The sequence below is a fragment of the Dipodomys merriami genome, unplaced genomic scaffold (genome assembly GCF_024711535.1).
Source record: "Dipodomys merriami isolate MVZ:Mamm:240054 unplaced genomic scaffold, mDipMer1.0.p SCAF_13, whole genome shotgun sequence".
NCBI lineage: Eukaryota > Metazoa > Chordata > Mammalia > Rodentia > Heteromyidae > Dipodomys > Dipodomys merriami.
The window spans coordinates 4,839,517-4,854,375 of NW_027202604.1; the positions used below are offsets into that span (position 1 = coordinate 4,839,517).

The 14,859-nt window shown below is 38.2% G+C and overlaps 1 protein-coding gene across 6 annotated transcripts in view; it reads left to right on the forward strand.

Annotated features, from left to right (window-relative positions):
• Sfmbt1 (Scm like with four mbt domains 1) overlaps positions 1-14,859 on the forward strand; it is a 153,246-nt gene that overhangs the window by 105,057 nt on the left and 33,330 nt on the right. For all 6 annotated transcript variants that reach the window (XM_070018534.1, XM_070018533.1, XM_070018538.1 and 3 more), the window contains 4 exons: positions 9,282-9,370; positions 10,827-11,073; positions 12,565-12,659; positions 13,548-13,649. In XM_070018534.1, coding sequence (XP_069874635.1) covers positions 9,282-9,370; positions 10,827-11,073; positions 12,565-12,659; positions 13,548-13,649 — 533 coding nt within the window. The remainder of the gene's footprint in view (positions 1-9,281; positions 9,371-10,826; positions 11,074-12,564; positions 12,660-13,547; positions 13,650-14,859) is intronic.

Consider the following 14,859-nt stretch of genomic DNA (forward strand, 5'->3'; position numbering starts at 1 on the left):
AACCTCTTATGTCCATGTCTTAGAGTTCATTTTGCTTAGCATCCTCCTATATGGTCATATATATATAGCAATAATTGAGCTAGAGTCAGTTTTAAACATGGTGCCTTTTTATTCATAAACACTTTAATGGACCTCTGAAAACAAGAACTGATGAATCTAATAAAATGTCAGAATCAGAAAAGTAAATTATTGGGGCTGGGAAGTTGGCTCAGCGGTCCAGTGCTTGCCTTGCAAGCATAAGGCTCTGGGTTCCTCAGTACCACATAAGCAGAAAAAAGCTGGAAGTGGCGCTGTGGCTCAAGTGGTAGAACGCTAGCCTTGAGCTGAAGAGCTGAGGGACAAAGCCCAGGCCCAGAATTCAGGCCCATGACTCATAACAAAAGAAAGAAAGAAAGAAAGAAAGAAAGAAAGAAAGAAAGAAAGAAAGAAAGAAAGAAAGAAAGAAAGAAAGAAAGAAAGAAAGAAAGAAAGAAAGAAAGAAAGAAAGAAAGAAAGAAAGAAAGAAGAAAGAAAGGAAGGAGGGAAGAAAGGAAGAAAGAAAGAAGAAAGAAAGAAAGAGAAAGAAAGAAAAGAAAGAGTGAGAGAAGGAGGGAGGGAGGGAGGGAGGGAGAAAAAGAAAGAAGGAAAGGAAGGAAGGAAGGAAGGAAATAAAAGAAAATTATTATCTAATCTGCAGATCCTATTCAGATTTTGCCAATTGATTGTCCCAATCAATACTTTTACAATCAAAGAAAATCTTGGAGTATGTATTACATTCAGTCGTTATGTCTCATATATACATTTCCTTTAATCTGGAACAGTTCCTCAAGTTATCTGTGTCTTTCATGACTTGAACATTTTAAAAGATACAGGCTAGTTTCCCCTAGTTTCAGGATTATTCCTTATGTCTGCTTTCTGTTTCTGGTCTAGGACCCTGAGTGCTGGATCACGTAACATTTAATTGTTACATTTCTTTAGCTTTCTTAATCTTTTCTTGTTACTTGGTCTAAACATTTTTGAAGAGGAAAAGCTAGTTACCTGGTAGAATCTTCAGTTTGTATTTGTCTTGTTATTTCCTTATATTCAAATTGCTATTTTTGTTAAAAAATAAAAAAGACATTATATCTCTTACTACATCCTTTGAGGAGCTACATGTTGTTGATTTTTCTTATGAGGTTAATATTAACTTTCATCACTTGATTAAATTGGTATGCGTCAGGTTTTTCCATAGTAAAAATATTCTTTTATCATTTTAAGTTAATATCTTATAGGAAAATACTTTAAGATTGTGAAAACATCCCATTGCTATTCAGACTTTTTTATTTTTTTATTTTTTTTATTTATTTTTTAATTTTTTTATTGTAAAGATACTATACAGAGGGTTACAGTTACATGAGTGGGGTAATGAGTACACTTCCTCTTGAACATTGTTACTCCCTCCATTGTTTTCCCCCTACCATCCCCTCCCTCCCTCCCTTCCCCAAGGTTCTTTTTTTTTTTTTTGATTGTGATTAAGTGATTACTTAATTTCCGGAAATTCACAGTATTGTGGAATAATGATGCTCATTTAAAGTCACAAGTTCATTCTAACTTTCATGGAGCAAATTGTCTATCACAGTCTGTAATATATAACGGTGCTCATATGTTATATACCATATATGTGATCAGCAGCATGGGTATATTTGGTAGTGGTTCAACCAGATGAGTGGGAGTTCTTTGTTTCTTAAGTCCTGTTAGTTTTGTATTCAGACTTTTTTAAAAAGAGCATCCGTAGATGGGTTTTGCCATTATTACTCTAATGGATACCAAATGGTGTTCTCCTTCCTTTCTTCCTTCCTTCCTCCCTCCCTCCCTCCCTCCCTCCCTCCCTCCCTCTCTTTCTTTTCTTCCTTCTTTCTTTCCTTCCTTCTTTTTTTTTTTTTTTGTCAGTCATGGGGGTTGAACTGCCTGGGTACTGTTCCTCAGCTCTTCAGCTCAAGGCCAGCACTCTGCCACTGGAGCCACAGTGCTCCTTCTGGTTTTCTGGTGTTTAATTGAAGATGAGTCTTACAGACTTTCCTGCCCAGGCTGGCTTTGAACTGTAATCCTTAATGCTCAACCTCCTGAGTAGCTAGGATTACAGGCACGAGCCACTGGCGCCCAGCATTTTTCTACATTTTTGAATACATATATTTATATAGGTGTGTATATATGTGTGTATGTCTATGTGGACTTATGATTCTTACTTTATTCAATGGGTTAAAACCCTTCATTATCATTACTTTTTTTTGACTGATGAAGCTTGCCTAGATTGACAAGTGGATACCTTTTTAAACTGGCTGCTTTGTGTGTGTGTGTGTGTGTGTGTGTGTGTGTGTGTGTGTGTGTGTGTGTGTGTGTGTGTGTGTGTGTGTGTGTGTGTGTGTGTGTGTGTGTGTGTGTGTGTGTGTGTGTGTGTGTGTGTGTGTGTGTGTGTGTGTTTATTCCTTGCATAGTTTCTTCTGGCTCAATAAGCATTTCTGTCTTAGGCTTGAAATCAGCCATTTCCCCCAGAAGTCTGGATTGATTTTTGGTAACGAGTGGTATTTAGAGGTGAAGATCTGATGGCTTCTAGCACTCCCTGTTTTTTACTTTGTAAAAAAATAATACAAGAGGGAAATATAGAGAAAGGAAGTTACAGACCCACAATCTTATCTTGAGAGTATGGGGAAATACATCTTATTTAATCAATAACCATAGGAGCATTTTCATTGAATTGCAAGGAAGATTCTTTTAATGAAAGAAGCGAAGAGTAGAATAAAAATCTTCTCAAGAGAAATATAATCACACAGAAACAAACATTGAGTCAGATAAGAACATTTCAAAACAAACTAAAAGAGCTGATGTGGCTATACATACCTGTATTCTTAGCACTCAAGAGGTAGAAACGAGAGGATCACAAATTCCAGAGTAGCCTGGGAGGCATAGTGAAATCCTGTCTCAAAAAAAGTAACAAACAAAATAAGCTAAAGTAGTAATAATGATAAAGAGATAAATAAAATTTATAAAAATCCAAAAACATGAGGTAATTGGAGAAAGGAAAGAGAAAAGGGAGATTTGAAAAAAGAAAAAAGAACTTAAACAGGAAAAAAAATTAGATATGGAAACTGTAAAAACACAGGAAAGAAACAACAGCACAGACAATATTTGAAGAGAAAAAGATGAAAAACATTTTAAAATACAACGCAAATGAAGAAACTAAAAGGACTTGAGAAAAATCGCAAAAATAGGTTAAAAATCTTAAAATTCAATACACAAATTATACCAATGAGTTTGACATTTGGGAGATTTGTATTCATAGCTGTCATTTCATTCTCCTTAAATTCTATTAGCCATAGAGAATTTGTGTTACTTCTAAAGTATTTAACTCATATGTAGGCATCATATTAAAAAAGAAGTTTAAAATGATTTACATGCATAAAATGTAGGTATCTGAATAAAACCCAAAGAAATGATACAAGCAAATGTTATTAACTATATTTTAAGTAAACTGAACTGAAATATAAGTCTATTTAAAATATGTCCATAAAAATCTCATGATTTTAAGAAGTCACATGAGAATGATTACACAAAAATGAATTCTGCCTGGGTGTGGTAGTGTGCATCTGTAACACTAGTTACTTGGAAGGATGAGGCAGGATGGTCACTTGCACTCAGGAGCACTTAGGATTTCAAGGTTAGCTGGGACTACCTAACAAGACCTATTTTAATGAGAAAAAAGTGTTCAAACTGCTGGAATTTTAAAATATTTTTATTATTTAGACAAAAATACCAAGTTTCTTGACAAGAAAGGAAAGCACAGTGTCACGGGTTATTAACAATAGTGGTTTTATGCCAAAAGATAATAGGATAACAAACTTAAGAAATTCAATGAAAGTATTTGAGAGAATTTTATATCTAGTCAAGCCAAACTTTAGGAATAAAGGTTATATACAAACTGCTAGGAACATGTAAAGGATTGGAGGAAAACTGTTCTTCTGAACTTCTTTTATGGAGCTTCAGAAAGCAAAATGAATTAATTGATGCTAACATAAGAACTGATAAGGAGACATTTAAGTACATGTGTAGCTGGGAGCACTGATTAAACAATGGTATAAAAGAGACATAGTATGTTTCATACTTGCTTTGCTTAATGTCACTTTAAAAATATGAAACATGGCCGGGCGCCGGTGGTTCACACCTGTAATTCTAGCTACGCATGAGGCTGAGATCTGAGGATTGTGGTTCAAAGCCAGCCCAGGGAAAAAACTCCATGAGACTCTTATCTCCAATAAGCCACTTGGAAAACTGGAAGTGGTGCTGTGGCTCAAGTGGTAGAGCACTCACCTTGATCTGAAGAGCTCAGGGACAGCACCCAGGCCCAGAATTCAAGGACCAACAAAAAAAGAAAGAAAGAAAGAAAGAAAAGGAAGGAAGGAAGGAGAAAGAAAGAAAGGAAAGAAAGAAAGAAAGACAATGAGGGAGAGCATATGAATAGTGGCATAAGCTCAGTTATGGCCTTAAAAATATCTATACCTATGTAATTTAAGTAGTTACCCTTTAAGTGTTAACTGGGTGCGAAAAAGGATACTACCTGATATAAGATGCTGAAAGAGAAGGTGGGGAGGGGAAGAGAACTCCTATCCAAGTTCAATATTGTTTAGAGAGAGAGATTTAAAAAAAAAAAAGTAACAAATAGGGAGGACTAGCCAGACCTGTGATCCTAGATGCTTGGGAGGTGAAAATTGGGAGGATCTGTGTTCAAGGTTACTCTGGGCAAAAAGTTAGTGAAGCCCCAGCTCCATGCCTGTAATCTCAGCTCTGTGGGAGGCATAAGTAGAAAGATTACAGTCCAAGACCTGTCTAGGCAAAAAGCACAAGACTCTATCTGAAAAATAACTAAAGCAAAAAAAGTTCTGGGAGTATGGCTCAAATGGTAGACCACCTGCCTAGCAATCATGAATTCTCGAATTCAAACCCCAGTACTATTACAAAAAAGAAAAAACAAGAGTAAAATAAAATGTTGAGCAAGGGTATACAAACAAATAGAAAAAGAAAACAGAAGTTTCAAACCAGTTTTGTTATGTGACAGAGGCAGAATACAGAGGGGGAAAACATTGCATAGAAACAAGAGTATTTTATAACAATAAAAGTTATCGTCAAGAAAATCAAGCCGTATCTACAAGCGTATTCTCTGGAAATGAGGAGGAGAAAGAAAAGAACAATAAAGGTAATAGGGAAAGATTTTGTGAATATCCTTTATTTTGTAGATTTGACTTTTGAATCATGTAGATATTTTATGTAACTATAAAACAGATGAAATCTTTGAAAAAGCAATTCCAAAAACTAAAAGAAAATGACAGGAAAACCACACAGAGAACAACTGTTTGGTTGAGTTCAAAAAAAGGTAATTTGAATCTTTAGTAGAGGTGAACTATACTTTTTTTTTTTTGGTGATAGTTGATTATGTTAGTTTAAAGTAATTATTTGTTTATTGTGAAATAAAGCAGAATAATGTCTAATTGGGAGCTAGGCTTTATGGCACAATAGGAGGGAAATATAGATGTAGTTGTAAGTACATAAAAATATAGTCTTTCTGAATTGTGCTGAAAAAATCCTGATGTGTTTATCTTTTCTAAAAGAAGATGCTGAAGAGCAAGTTGATAGTTCTAGGCACTGAAACACCTAGAAATATTAACCAGGAGTGGCACACACACTCCCAGCATCTTGATTGTGATCTCTAAATATCAGTTTTATTGGAACAAATTGGTTGCTCTTTCTTTGCTTCTTTCTTTCTTTCTTTCTTTCTTTCTTTCTTTCTTTCTTTCTTTCTTTCTTTCTTTCTTTCTTTCTTTCTTTCTCTCTTTCTTTCTCTCTTTCTTTCTTTTTTCCATCAGTCATGGGGCTTGAACTCTGGGCCTGGGAGCTGTCCCTGAGCTCTTCAGATCAAGGTGAGGGCTCTACTACCTGAGCCACAGTGCCACTTCCGGTTTTCTGGTGGTTATTGGAGTTAAGAGTCTCACAGGCTTTCCTGCCCGGGCTGGCTTTGAACCATGATCCTCAGATCTCATCCTCCTAAGTACTAGGATTACAAGCATGAGCCACTGATGCCTGGCATGGTTGCTGTTTCTTGTCTGAGACAAGAAATGTACCCATGAGACTGAAGCATCTTGTCATACCCAAAAGAAACAGAGATACCAATGACTATATCATGTCAAAAGACCTTTAAAATCAAGCTGAAGAGACTTCCTCTGGTTAAAGATGAAATAATTTGAATATCAGTAATGACAATACATACAGTGGTTTCTAATATATATGATTTAGCTTATTACTTTATAGTGAATATGTATATATGTATGAATGTATGAATGTATGTATGTATCTACATGTAAGTAAGTCTTTATTTGTTGGTTCTAGGACTTGAACTGAGAGCCTAGATAATGTCCCTGAGCTTTTTTGCTCAAGGCTAGAACTTTACCACTTGAGCTATTACTTCATTACCAGTTTATTGGGGATAAGGTTTTCCTGCCTAGGCTGGCTTTGAACAGTGATCCTCAGAGCTTCTAAGTAGCTAGGTTATAAGTGTGAGCCACCAGTGCCCAGCATAGTAAAATCTTTTAAACAGCCCCTCATGCTGGGAAGGTGGCTCAGTGGTAGAGCCCTTGCCTTGCATGCCTGAGGCCCTGGGTTCCATTCCTCAGTACCACATAAGCAAAAAGAAAAAAGCCAGAAGTGGCGTTGTGGCTCAAGTGGTAGAGCACTAGCCTTGAGCTGAAGAGCTGAGGGACAGCGCCCAAGCCCAGAGTTCAGGCCCCACGAACGGACCCCCCAAAAAAAAATCACCACAAAAAAATAAACAGCCCCCTCACTTAATAGCCTCTGCTGGATACAAGGGAACTAATTGATTATTTAAAGGGCTGGTAGATTTAGAGAAAGAATAAAGAGAATAGTTCATAAAAAAAAATGAACTTTTGCTTTACAATAATAAGTTGCTGAAGAGAACACTTCTTCCTTCCCCCTCTTCACTTCCTCTCCTCCGTCCACTTCCTCCTCTTCTTCCTCACCTTCCCTCTCTCCCCTCCCTCTGTTCTCTTTCCTGTCTTCCTTCCCTTCTTTCTCTCCCTTCCTCCTCTTTCTCCTCTCTTTTCTCCCCCTCTTTTGGTGGTACTGATAATTGACCTCAGGGCTTCGTGCTTGTTAGACAAGTGGTTTATCATTTGAATCATAACCCCAACCTTTTTACATTTAGTTTGTATTTTAGATAGGGTTTGTGCTTTTGCCTAGGCTAAGGTGAGACCATGATCTTCTACAAATTCTTTTTTGAGTAGATTGGATTATAGGCAAGTTTTTCTTCATAAGTATTTGTGTTTGTCAGTGAAGAAGGAATTAATATTACCAGTTTTAGCTACTGGTAAGCCTATATACAGAAGCTATAAATAGATGAACTATATTTATAGCTCATCTAATCATTAAAAGCTATTGTCACAGAAGTACAGACAACCAAACCTGATGTACTTTGTGTATATATGTGCTGGTAGACTGGTTCTTGAACTCAGGGCCTGGATGCTGTCTAGCTTTTGAGCAATGGAGGTAAGAGTCTCATAGTCTTTCCTGACTGGACTCTCTTTGAACTGTGATCCTCGGATCTCAGTCCACTGAGTAGTTAGGATTACAGGCATGAGCTACCAGTGATGAGCCTGATGTACTTCTGATGGAAGTATATAACTCCACTTGTAAAAATTTTCTTGTTTTCCCCTCCAAAAAGAGCAAACTTGATTTTGATAAACTCTGGCTCTGAATACAGATTTATAGAAAAGAGTAGGGGTTGTCGTAAAGAAGCAGCCAATGAAACAGACTCTGAAAATAATAGGAAAGAGTTGAGTCAAGTACATACTGCAAGAAAAAGAGTTAGGGGTATGGAGAAGAAGGTACCTACAAATGAATTTTTTGTTGGACCATGAAGGCAGGAACATGGGTGGGAACAGGACAAGGGACTTCTCCCAAAGGTCTTCTCTGCTTTACATGCTTCAGATCATCAAGAAGATTTTGGAGAGACCAGTCTGAGATTCTGTTGGGCTAAGTGATGGGTGGTAACCCAGGTGACCCTTGCACACATACCTCCTGTGTTTTGGATTGGATTTGTGAAATCCTAACTGACATCTGGCTTAGGTGGGCTGAGTTCTTTGGCATCCATGTGGTCTGGGGGCATTTGACATGTAAATGCTTAGCTCTGATTGGAGTACAAGTGAAATTTAGATCATCAGCCATTTGCCACATACTGATCTGATTTTGGATCCTAATATGATCACACATATTGAAGAAGCTATTTATAAGACAACTAAAGAAATGTGAACATGGACTAGACATTTGATATTAGGGAATTACTAACTTTTTAAAGGTGTCATACTCTGATAAGATAAAGCATTAATTTCTTTTGTAAAATATATACTGAAATATTTATGGACAAAGTTATACACCATTTAGAATTGTCTTTTTAGTAATGCTTGATTGGGTAAGAATGGAGTGAAAGCATAAGCCAGGTGTTGGCAGATTTTTGTAAAAGGCCATTTGGTACAAATTCTAGCTTTGTAAGTCATGGTTGCTCAGTTCTATCCTTTGTTGTATGAAGGTGGTAGAGACAGTAACAAACAACTAGCATGTCTATGTTGAAGCTAGGGTATATGAGGATTCATTATACCTTTTCTGTGTGTGTGTGTGTGTGTGTGTGTGTGTGTGGTGTGTGTGTGTGTGTGTGTGTGTGTGTGTGTGTGTGTGTGTGTGTGTGTGTGTGTGTGTGTGTATTTGCGCATGCTTGCGCGCTGATCCTGGGGCTTGATCTCAAGGCTTGGACACTGTTCCTGAGCTTGTTTTTTTGGAGGGGGAGTAGAGCTAGTGCTCCATGGCTTGAGCCACAGCTCCACCTCTGGCTTTTTGGTGATTAATTTGAGATAAGAGTCTCTTGGACTTTCTTGTCCCATAGATCTCAGCTTTCTGAGTAGCTAGGAGTACAGGCATTAGCCACCAGCATCTGCCTTTTCTCTATTTTTAATGTGTTTGAAAATTTATTTAATAAAATAGACAACTTTTAGATACTTTTTTTTATTAAGAATTGTTGGTATACAACTCATTCTATTTGTTTTGCATGCAATTCTTACTAAACTAAGTGAAAAGTGTCCATCTAAAGCAAGATTTTTGAAGTTTAGAACTTAGAGTGACAAACACATCTCTAAGCCATTTCCACATGTTTGATTTCTTTGTGTTTTGTGGGTGGAACACTGAGGAGCAGTCCTTTCTTCCCTCTGTAGGCATCAGAGACAAAGTGTCTGATTGGGATGCCTTTCTGCAGCAGACCTTGCTGGGAGCATGCAGTCCTCCAGTTCCACTGCTAGAGGGCGTGAGTATTACTGTGTAAAAAACCAGTGAGGGGGCTGGGAAGGTGGCTCAGTGGTAGAGTGCTTGCCTAGCATGCATGAGGCCCTGGGTTTGATTCCTCAGCACCACGTAAGCAGAAAAGCTGGAAGTGGTGCTGTGGCTCAAGTGGTAGAGCACTATCCTTGAGCTGAGGGACAGCACCCAGGCGCGCGCGCACGCACACTCTCTCTCTCTCTCTCTCTCTCTCTCTCTCTCTCTCTCTGAGGAAAATCCTCAGAAGGAATTAATCACTTGCCAAATCAGTGTGGAAAACCCTCCAAATCAGTGTGGAAAAACCTCCAAAGGAATACAAGATTGATTGCTATTGTAGTCTTCTAATACAAATAAAAAGTACTAGAGTCATGGACATAGGTATTGGAATGTTTCACTTAGCCTTGGGTTGAAAAGTGGTAGCCTATTCCCATGTTTAAAAATCTTCTAAATTAGTTGCTGGCATGTTAAGATCCATTTTTCCTTACTTTTTTACAGTTAGAAAGTGGGGTTTTTTGGGGGAGAGATAGGGGGGAAGGGAGCTTTCTGGAACTGAGCAGGTATCCATTTTGCTTCAGGTGAGTTTTTAATATATATCTAGGTAGACAGCAAAAAAAATAATGTGGCTGAGTGCTATGTACATTAGATCCTTGGTAATAGGTAAGAAATAAAAAGCAAGCAAAATGTCATCAGAAGTAGATATTTTATTGCCTGTTTATAATACAGAATATCAAAACAATTCAAAAAATAGGAAATTTTGCATCATAGAAAGACATTTATGATGTTTATAGAAGAACAAATTGAAAAACAGTATCCATTCTGGAAAAAAGAAAACAGGAAAGAAAGAGGCAGAAGTATACTGACTTGTGCATAGGAAAATAGTGTATGCCAAAATATTTTCTGTGGTACCTTCCTAGAAGTGGTGGACATATTTGATATTTTTCTTTAATGATCATATTTTTCTTTTGGTCAGTTATAGGCCTTGAACTTAGGGCCTGTGTGCTATCCCTAAGCTGTTTTTGCTCAAGGATAGTGCTCTACCACTTTGAGCCACTTCCAGTTTTTTTTTGGTGGCTAATTGGAAATAAGAGTCTCACAGGGGACTTTGCTGCCCAGGCTGGCTTTGAACCGCTATCCTCATATCTTGGCCTCCTGAGTAGCTAGAGCCATCAGTACCTGGCTTATATTTGCTTTTATAATCAGAGACAAGTAATGGTGATAGCTTAAAAGTTCTTACTAAGTGAAACTAAAGAAAACTAGATTTTTTTAGAATAAGCTTACTGGACTAGGTAGATTTTCTTGAATATAAACATTTTTGTGTTACCTAGAAATAATACTGTAAGGGACTTGAATAATAGTACTCAGTGTCATTGGCTTTCAAATGAATAAACATGTGAAGACAGGTTTACGATTAGATTAACTTACTTTGTTTCACTTTTTCAATGTAGCTCCGTAATGGAAGAAATCCTTTAGATCTCATTGCTCCAGGATCCAGGCTAGAATGCCAAGCTTTTCAGGATTCTTTAAGCACTTGGATTGTTACTGTAGTAGAAAACATCGGGGGACGGCTGAAGCTGCGCTATGAAGGACTTGAGAGTCCTGACAATTTGGAGCAATGGTTGTATTACTTGGATCCTTTTCTTCATCACATTGGTTGGGCTGCTCAACAGGGATATGAGCTTCAGCCCCCATCAGGTGAATAGAAATAACAGCATTTTTCTATTAACTATTACATTATTGTTATATTGGTATTATTGTTCTCTGTGAGCCTGAAAAATACATTTTTCTACATTTTGTGATAGCCTTTGTTCACATAATAGTGGTATTACAACAGATTAATATGGGGTTGTTCAAGTAAATGTGTTATGCTTTTGATTTTATTCCATCTATAATTTACTACACATACTGATATACTTCATAGACTATCCTAACTCAACACAAAGTGATAAAATCCCTTATGTAGCATTTAGATAGATGTATGTAGCAAATTGAGTTCACAACAAATGTTGATTAAAGGAAATTCTAATATTAAATCAAATTGTTGTTTAAATCAATTTGCAGTTACTTTATGTCCCATTTGGAATGATTTTTTTGGGGGGGAGATGGGGTTTTGGACTTGGGGCTTTGCCCTTGCCTTAGACAGGAGGTCTACCATGATTCATATCCCCAGCCCCCCTTTTTTTTTTTTCTTTTTTGGTGCCAGTATTGGGGCTTCAAATCAGAGCCTCGTGTTTACTGTTTTTTGAGCCATGCCTCCAATTCCAGCTTTTTGCTGGTTAATTAGAAAGAAGTCTAGCCAGCCTGGCTTTGAACCTTAATTCTCAGATCTAAGTCTCCTGAGTAGCTAGGATTATAAGCAGGAACCATGGTGCTTGTTTACCCAAACCTTTTTTGCTTACTAGTTTTCAAATTGGATCTTGAATAATATTTACCTCAGCTAATCAGGACCAGTATCCTATTTAGTGCTTCTGCTGTAGCTAGGATGTTTAGGCCCACATTACCGTGGCCAGCTGAATGATTATTGCTTTATGTACAAAGCAATTCTTCCAGTCTTAGGAGTGTGTGTGTGTGTGTGTGTGTGTGTGTGTGTGTGTGTGTGTGTGTGTGTACTGGTGTGTGTGTGTGTGTGTACTGGTGTGTATACTGGTATGTGTACTGTGTGTGTGTGTGTGTGTGTGTACTGGTGTGTATACTGGTATGTGTACTGGTGTGTGTGTGTGTGTGTGTGTGTGTGTGTGTGTGTGTGTGTGTGTGTGTGTGTGTTGTGGAGCTTGAAGTCAGAGCCTGGGTACTGTCCCTGAGTTCTTTTGCTCAAGGCTAGTACTCTGCCTCTTTGAGCCACAGCTCCACTTCCAGTTTTCTGTTAGTTAAGAGTCTCACAGGGACTTTTTTTGTCCAGTCTGGCTTCAAACTGTGACCCTCAGATCTCAGCCTCCTGAGTAGCTAGGATGACAGGTGTGAGCCACCAGCGCCCAGGCAGTCTTAGGCTTTTTTTCCACAAAATTTAACTGTCTAGGCGCTGAACTGAGATGTAAGTTGTTTTGTATGAGAATGGCATGTGTGGCTTAACCTCTTGCTCCCAGTAGAAAGCCCATTTTTTTTATTATACGAATGCTTGCATAATAGTTAAAAATTGAATAGGTTTTCTTATTTTCAACTAAAGTGTGCTGTCTTGTCCTACTAAAGCCATCAGACATCTGAAAAATGAAGCTGAGTGGCAAGAGATTTTGACCAAAGTGAAAGAGGAGGAGAAAGAACCATTACCATCTTACTTATTTAAGGTAAGAACAAAAGCATATGATAGCAGTGTTCTCCTTACTGTAGAGAAAAGCAAGTTGAGGACATTAAAAACTGAAAAATAATACCTGGAAGTAGGAAAGTGCCATAACTGCTGCAAGAGGGTTTCAGGCCGGAGGGACAAGGACCCTTATTTTCTTCGATCAGTTGCCTGAGTTTCTCCCCGACTTTTCTTTCTTTTTCTTTTTCTTTTATTGTGAAAATACCATACAGAGGAGTTACAATTACATGGGCAGGGGCTGGGAAGGTGGCTCAGTGGTAGAGCGCTTGCCTTGCATGCCTGAGGCCCTGGGTTCGATTCCTCAGCACCACATAAGCAAAAAGAAAAAAGCCGGAAGTGGCGCTGTGGCTCAAGTGGTAGAGCGCTAGCCTTGAGCTGAAGAGCTGAGGGACAGCTTCCAGGCCCAGTGTTCAGGCCCCATGACTGGACCAAAAAAAAACCCAAAAAACAAAAAACAATTACATGGGCATGGTAATGAGTACATTTCTTATCAAGCATTGTTGCTGCCTCCTTTGTTTCCCCTTCCCATCCTTTCCCATCTCCCACCCCCACCTTCATGCCCCCCCTCCCCCTCCACACCCCCTCCCACACTTTTCTTAAAGCAATTTGAATGTTTCCTGCTCTTGTTATAAAATAAATTGAGTTTTTTCCTCCAGATAGTCCTTATGTTCCAGAGAGGTAGAGTGGATTACTTTCTGTGTTATTTTTTTTTTTGTCCTGAATTGTTTCTTTTTTCTCCTGGGAAGATAATTACAGGATTTACCACAAGCTGGGCAGTTCCATTATTTAAGTAATTAGATTCAGCTACACATGAGTATAAAATTAATGTAAAAGCATGGTGTTTTTATTCCTTTTGATGTTTGCATTCTAGGACAAAAAAGTTATTGGTATTCATACATTCTCTGTAAATATGAAATTGGAAGCTGTGGACCCCTGGTCTCCTTTTGGGATCTCTCCTGCTACAGTTATTAAGGTAAAATGGGAGCAATTATCTTTTTAAGAGTCCACATCAGGGTGTATGGTTGAGGAGATTGTAGTGATTTCATCTTCAGACTCTACTAATCCAACTCATTTGTGAGGTCAGAACTGTTTGTGTGCATACTTTTTATTATCAGTTTTCTGTGGCCCATTCCTTCTTCTGAGGTTGGTAGCTCTAACAACCAAAGCAGTGAGCCTAGGCACCAGAGGAGTGAGATTTGGCACAAGTCTAACTGTATATAACTAGAAGAGGTTTGACTGGTATGCAGGTCAGGGTAACTGTAACAGGCAGTATCATCACCGTCCAGTCAGATGCAGAGCTGGTTGAGATGAAGAATTATGTAGGGAACAGGCAATTAGTGTCACCAGATCTAGCGTACTACAATTCAGATTTTAATCTTTCAGTCAAGTCACAAAAATAAGGCCTTTGTTTGGAGTAACTATAAAATTTGCACATCATTAAAGCCTAGTTACTGGGTTACTAGGTAAGGAAGGAAAAGGATTCAGTTTTGAACTAGCGCAGAAGCCCATTTACTAAAAGTAGAACTCAGTAAAGTGTGAGTTTAGGAATAGTTGTTTGAGTGATGATTCATCTGACCTGTTCAGATTTAATTTTTCCTTGTCTGGTAGAAGAGGAATTTTGAACTTTTAAGTTGGATCCTAACACTGTGGAATCTGGAGAGATGTGGAATATTGAGCCAGAGTTCATTAACTTCTCCATTTGGCATTTGAAATTGGTTAAGGATCTGAAAAGTTAGTATACTGACACCAAGTTGAAGCTAAATTTTGTCTGAAGCCTGAATACTTTGTTTGGAGCCAGGTTTTGTTTCTTCCTGGCTGGGTAACCAAAGCTAAGTTATTTTACCTTTCTTTAAACTCATTTTCCAGCTAGGCGTTCATGAATTACATCTGTAATCCTAGCTACTCAATAGGCTGAGATCTGAATTTCATGGTTCAAAGCCAGCCTGGACGATAAAGTCCATGTGACCCCTCTGCTCAGCAAAAAGCTGAAAGTGGAACTATGGCAGAGCTCCATTCTTGAGTGAAAAAGCTGAGACAGTGCCCAGTTCCTGAATTCAAACCCCATTACGCGTGCGCGTGTGCCCATGCACACACACACACACACACACACACAGCCCAAAAACCAACACACATACACACACAAAAAACACTTTCTTTATCTGTAAAATGGAGATAATGATATC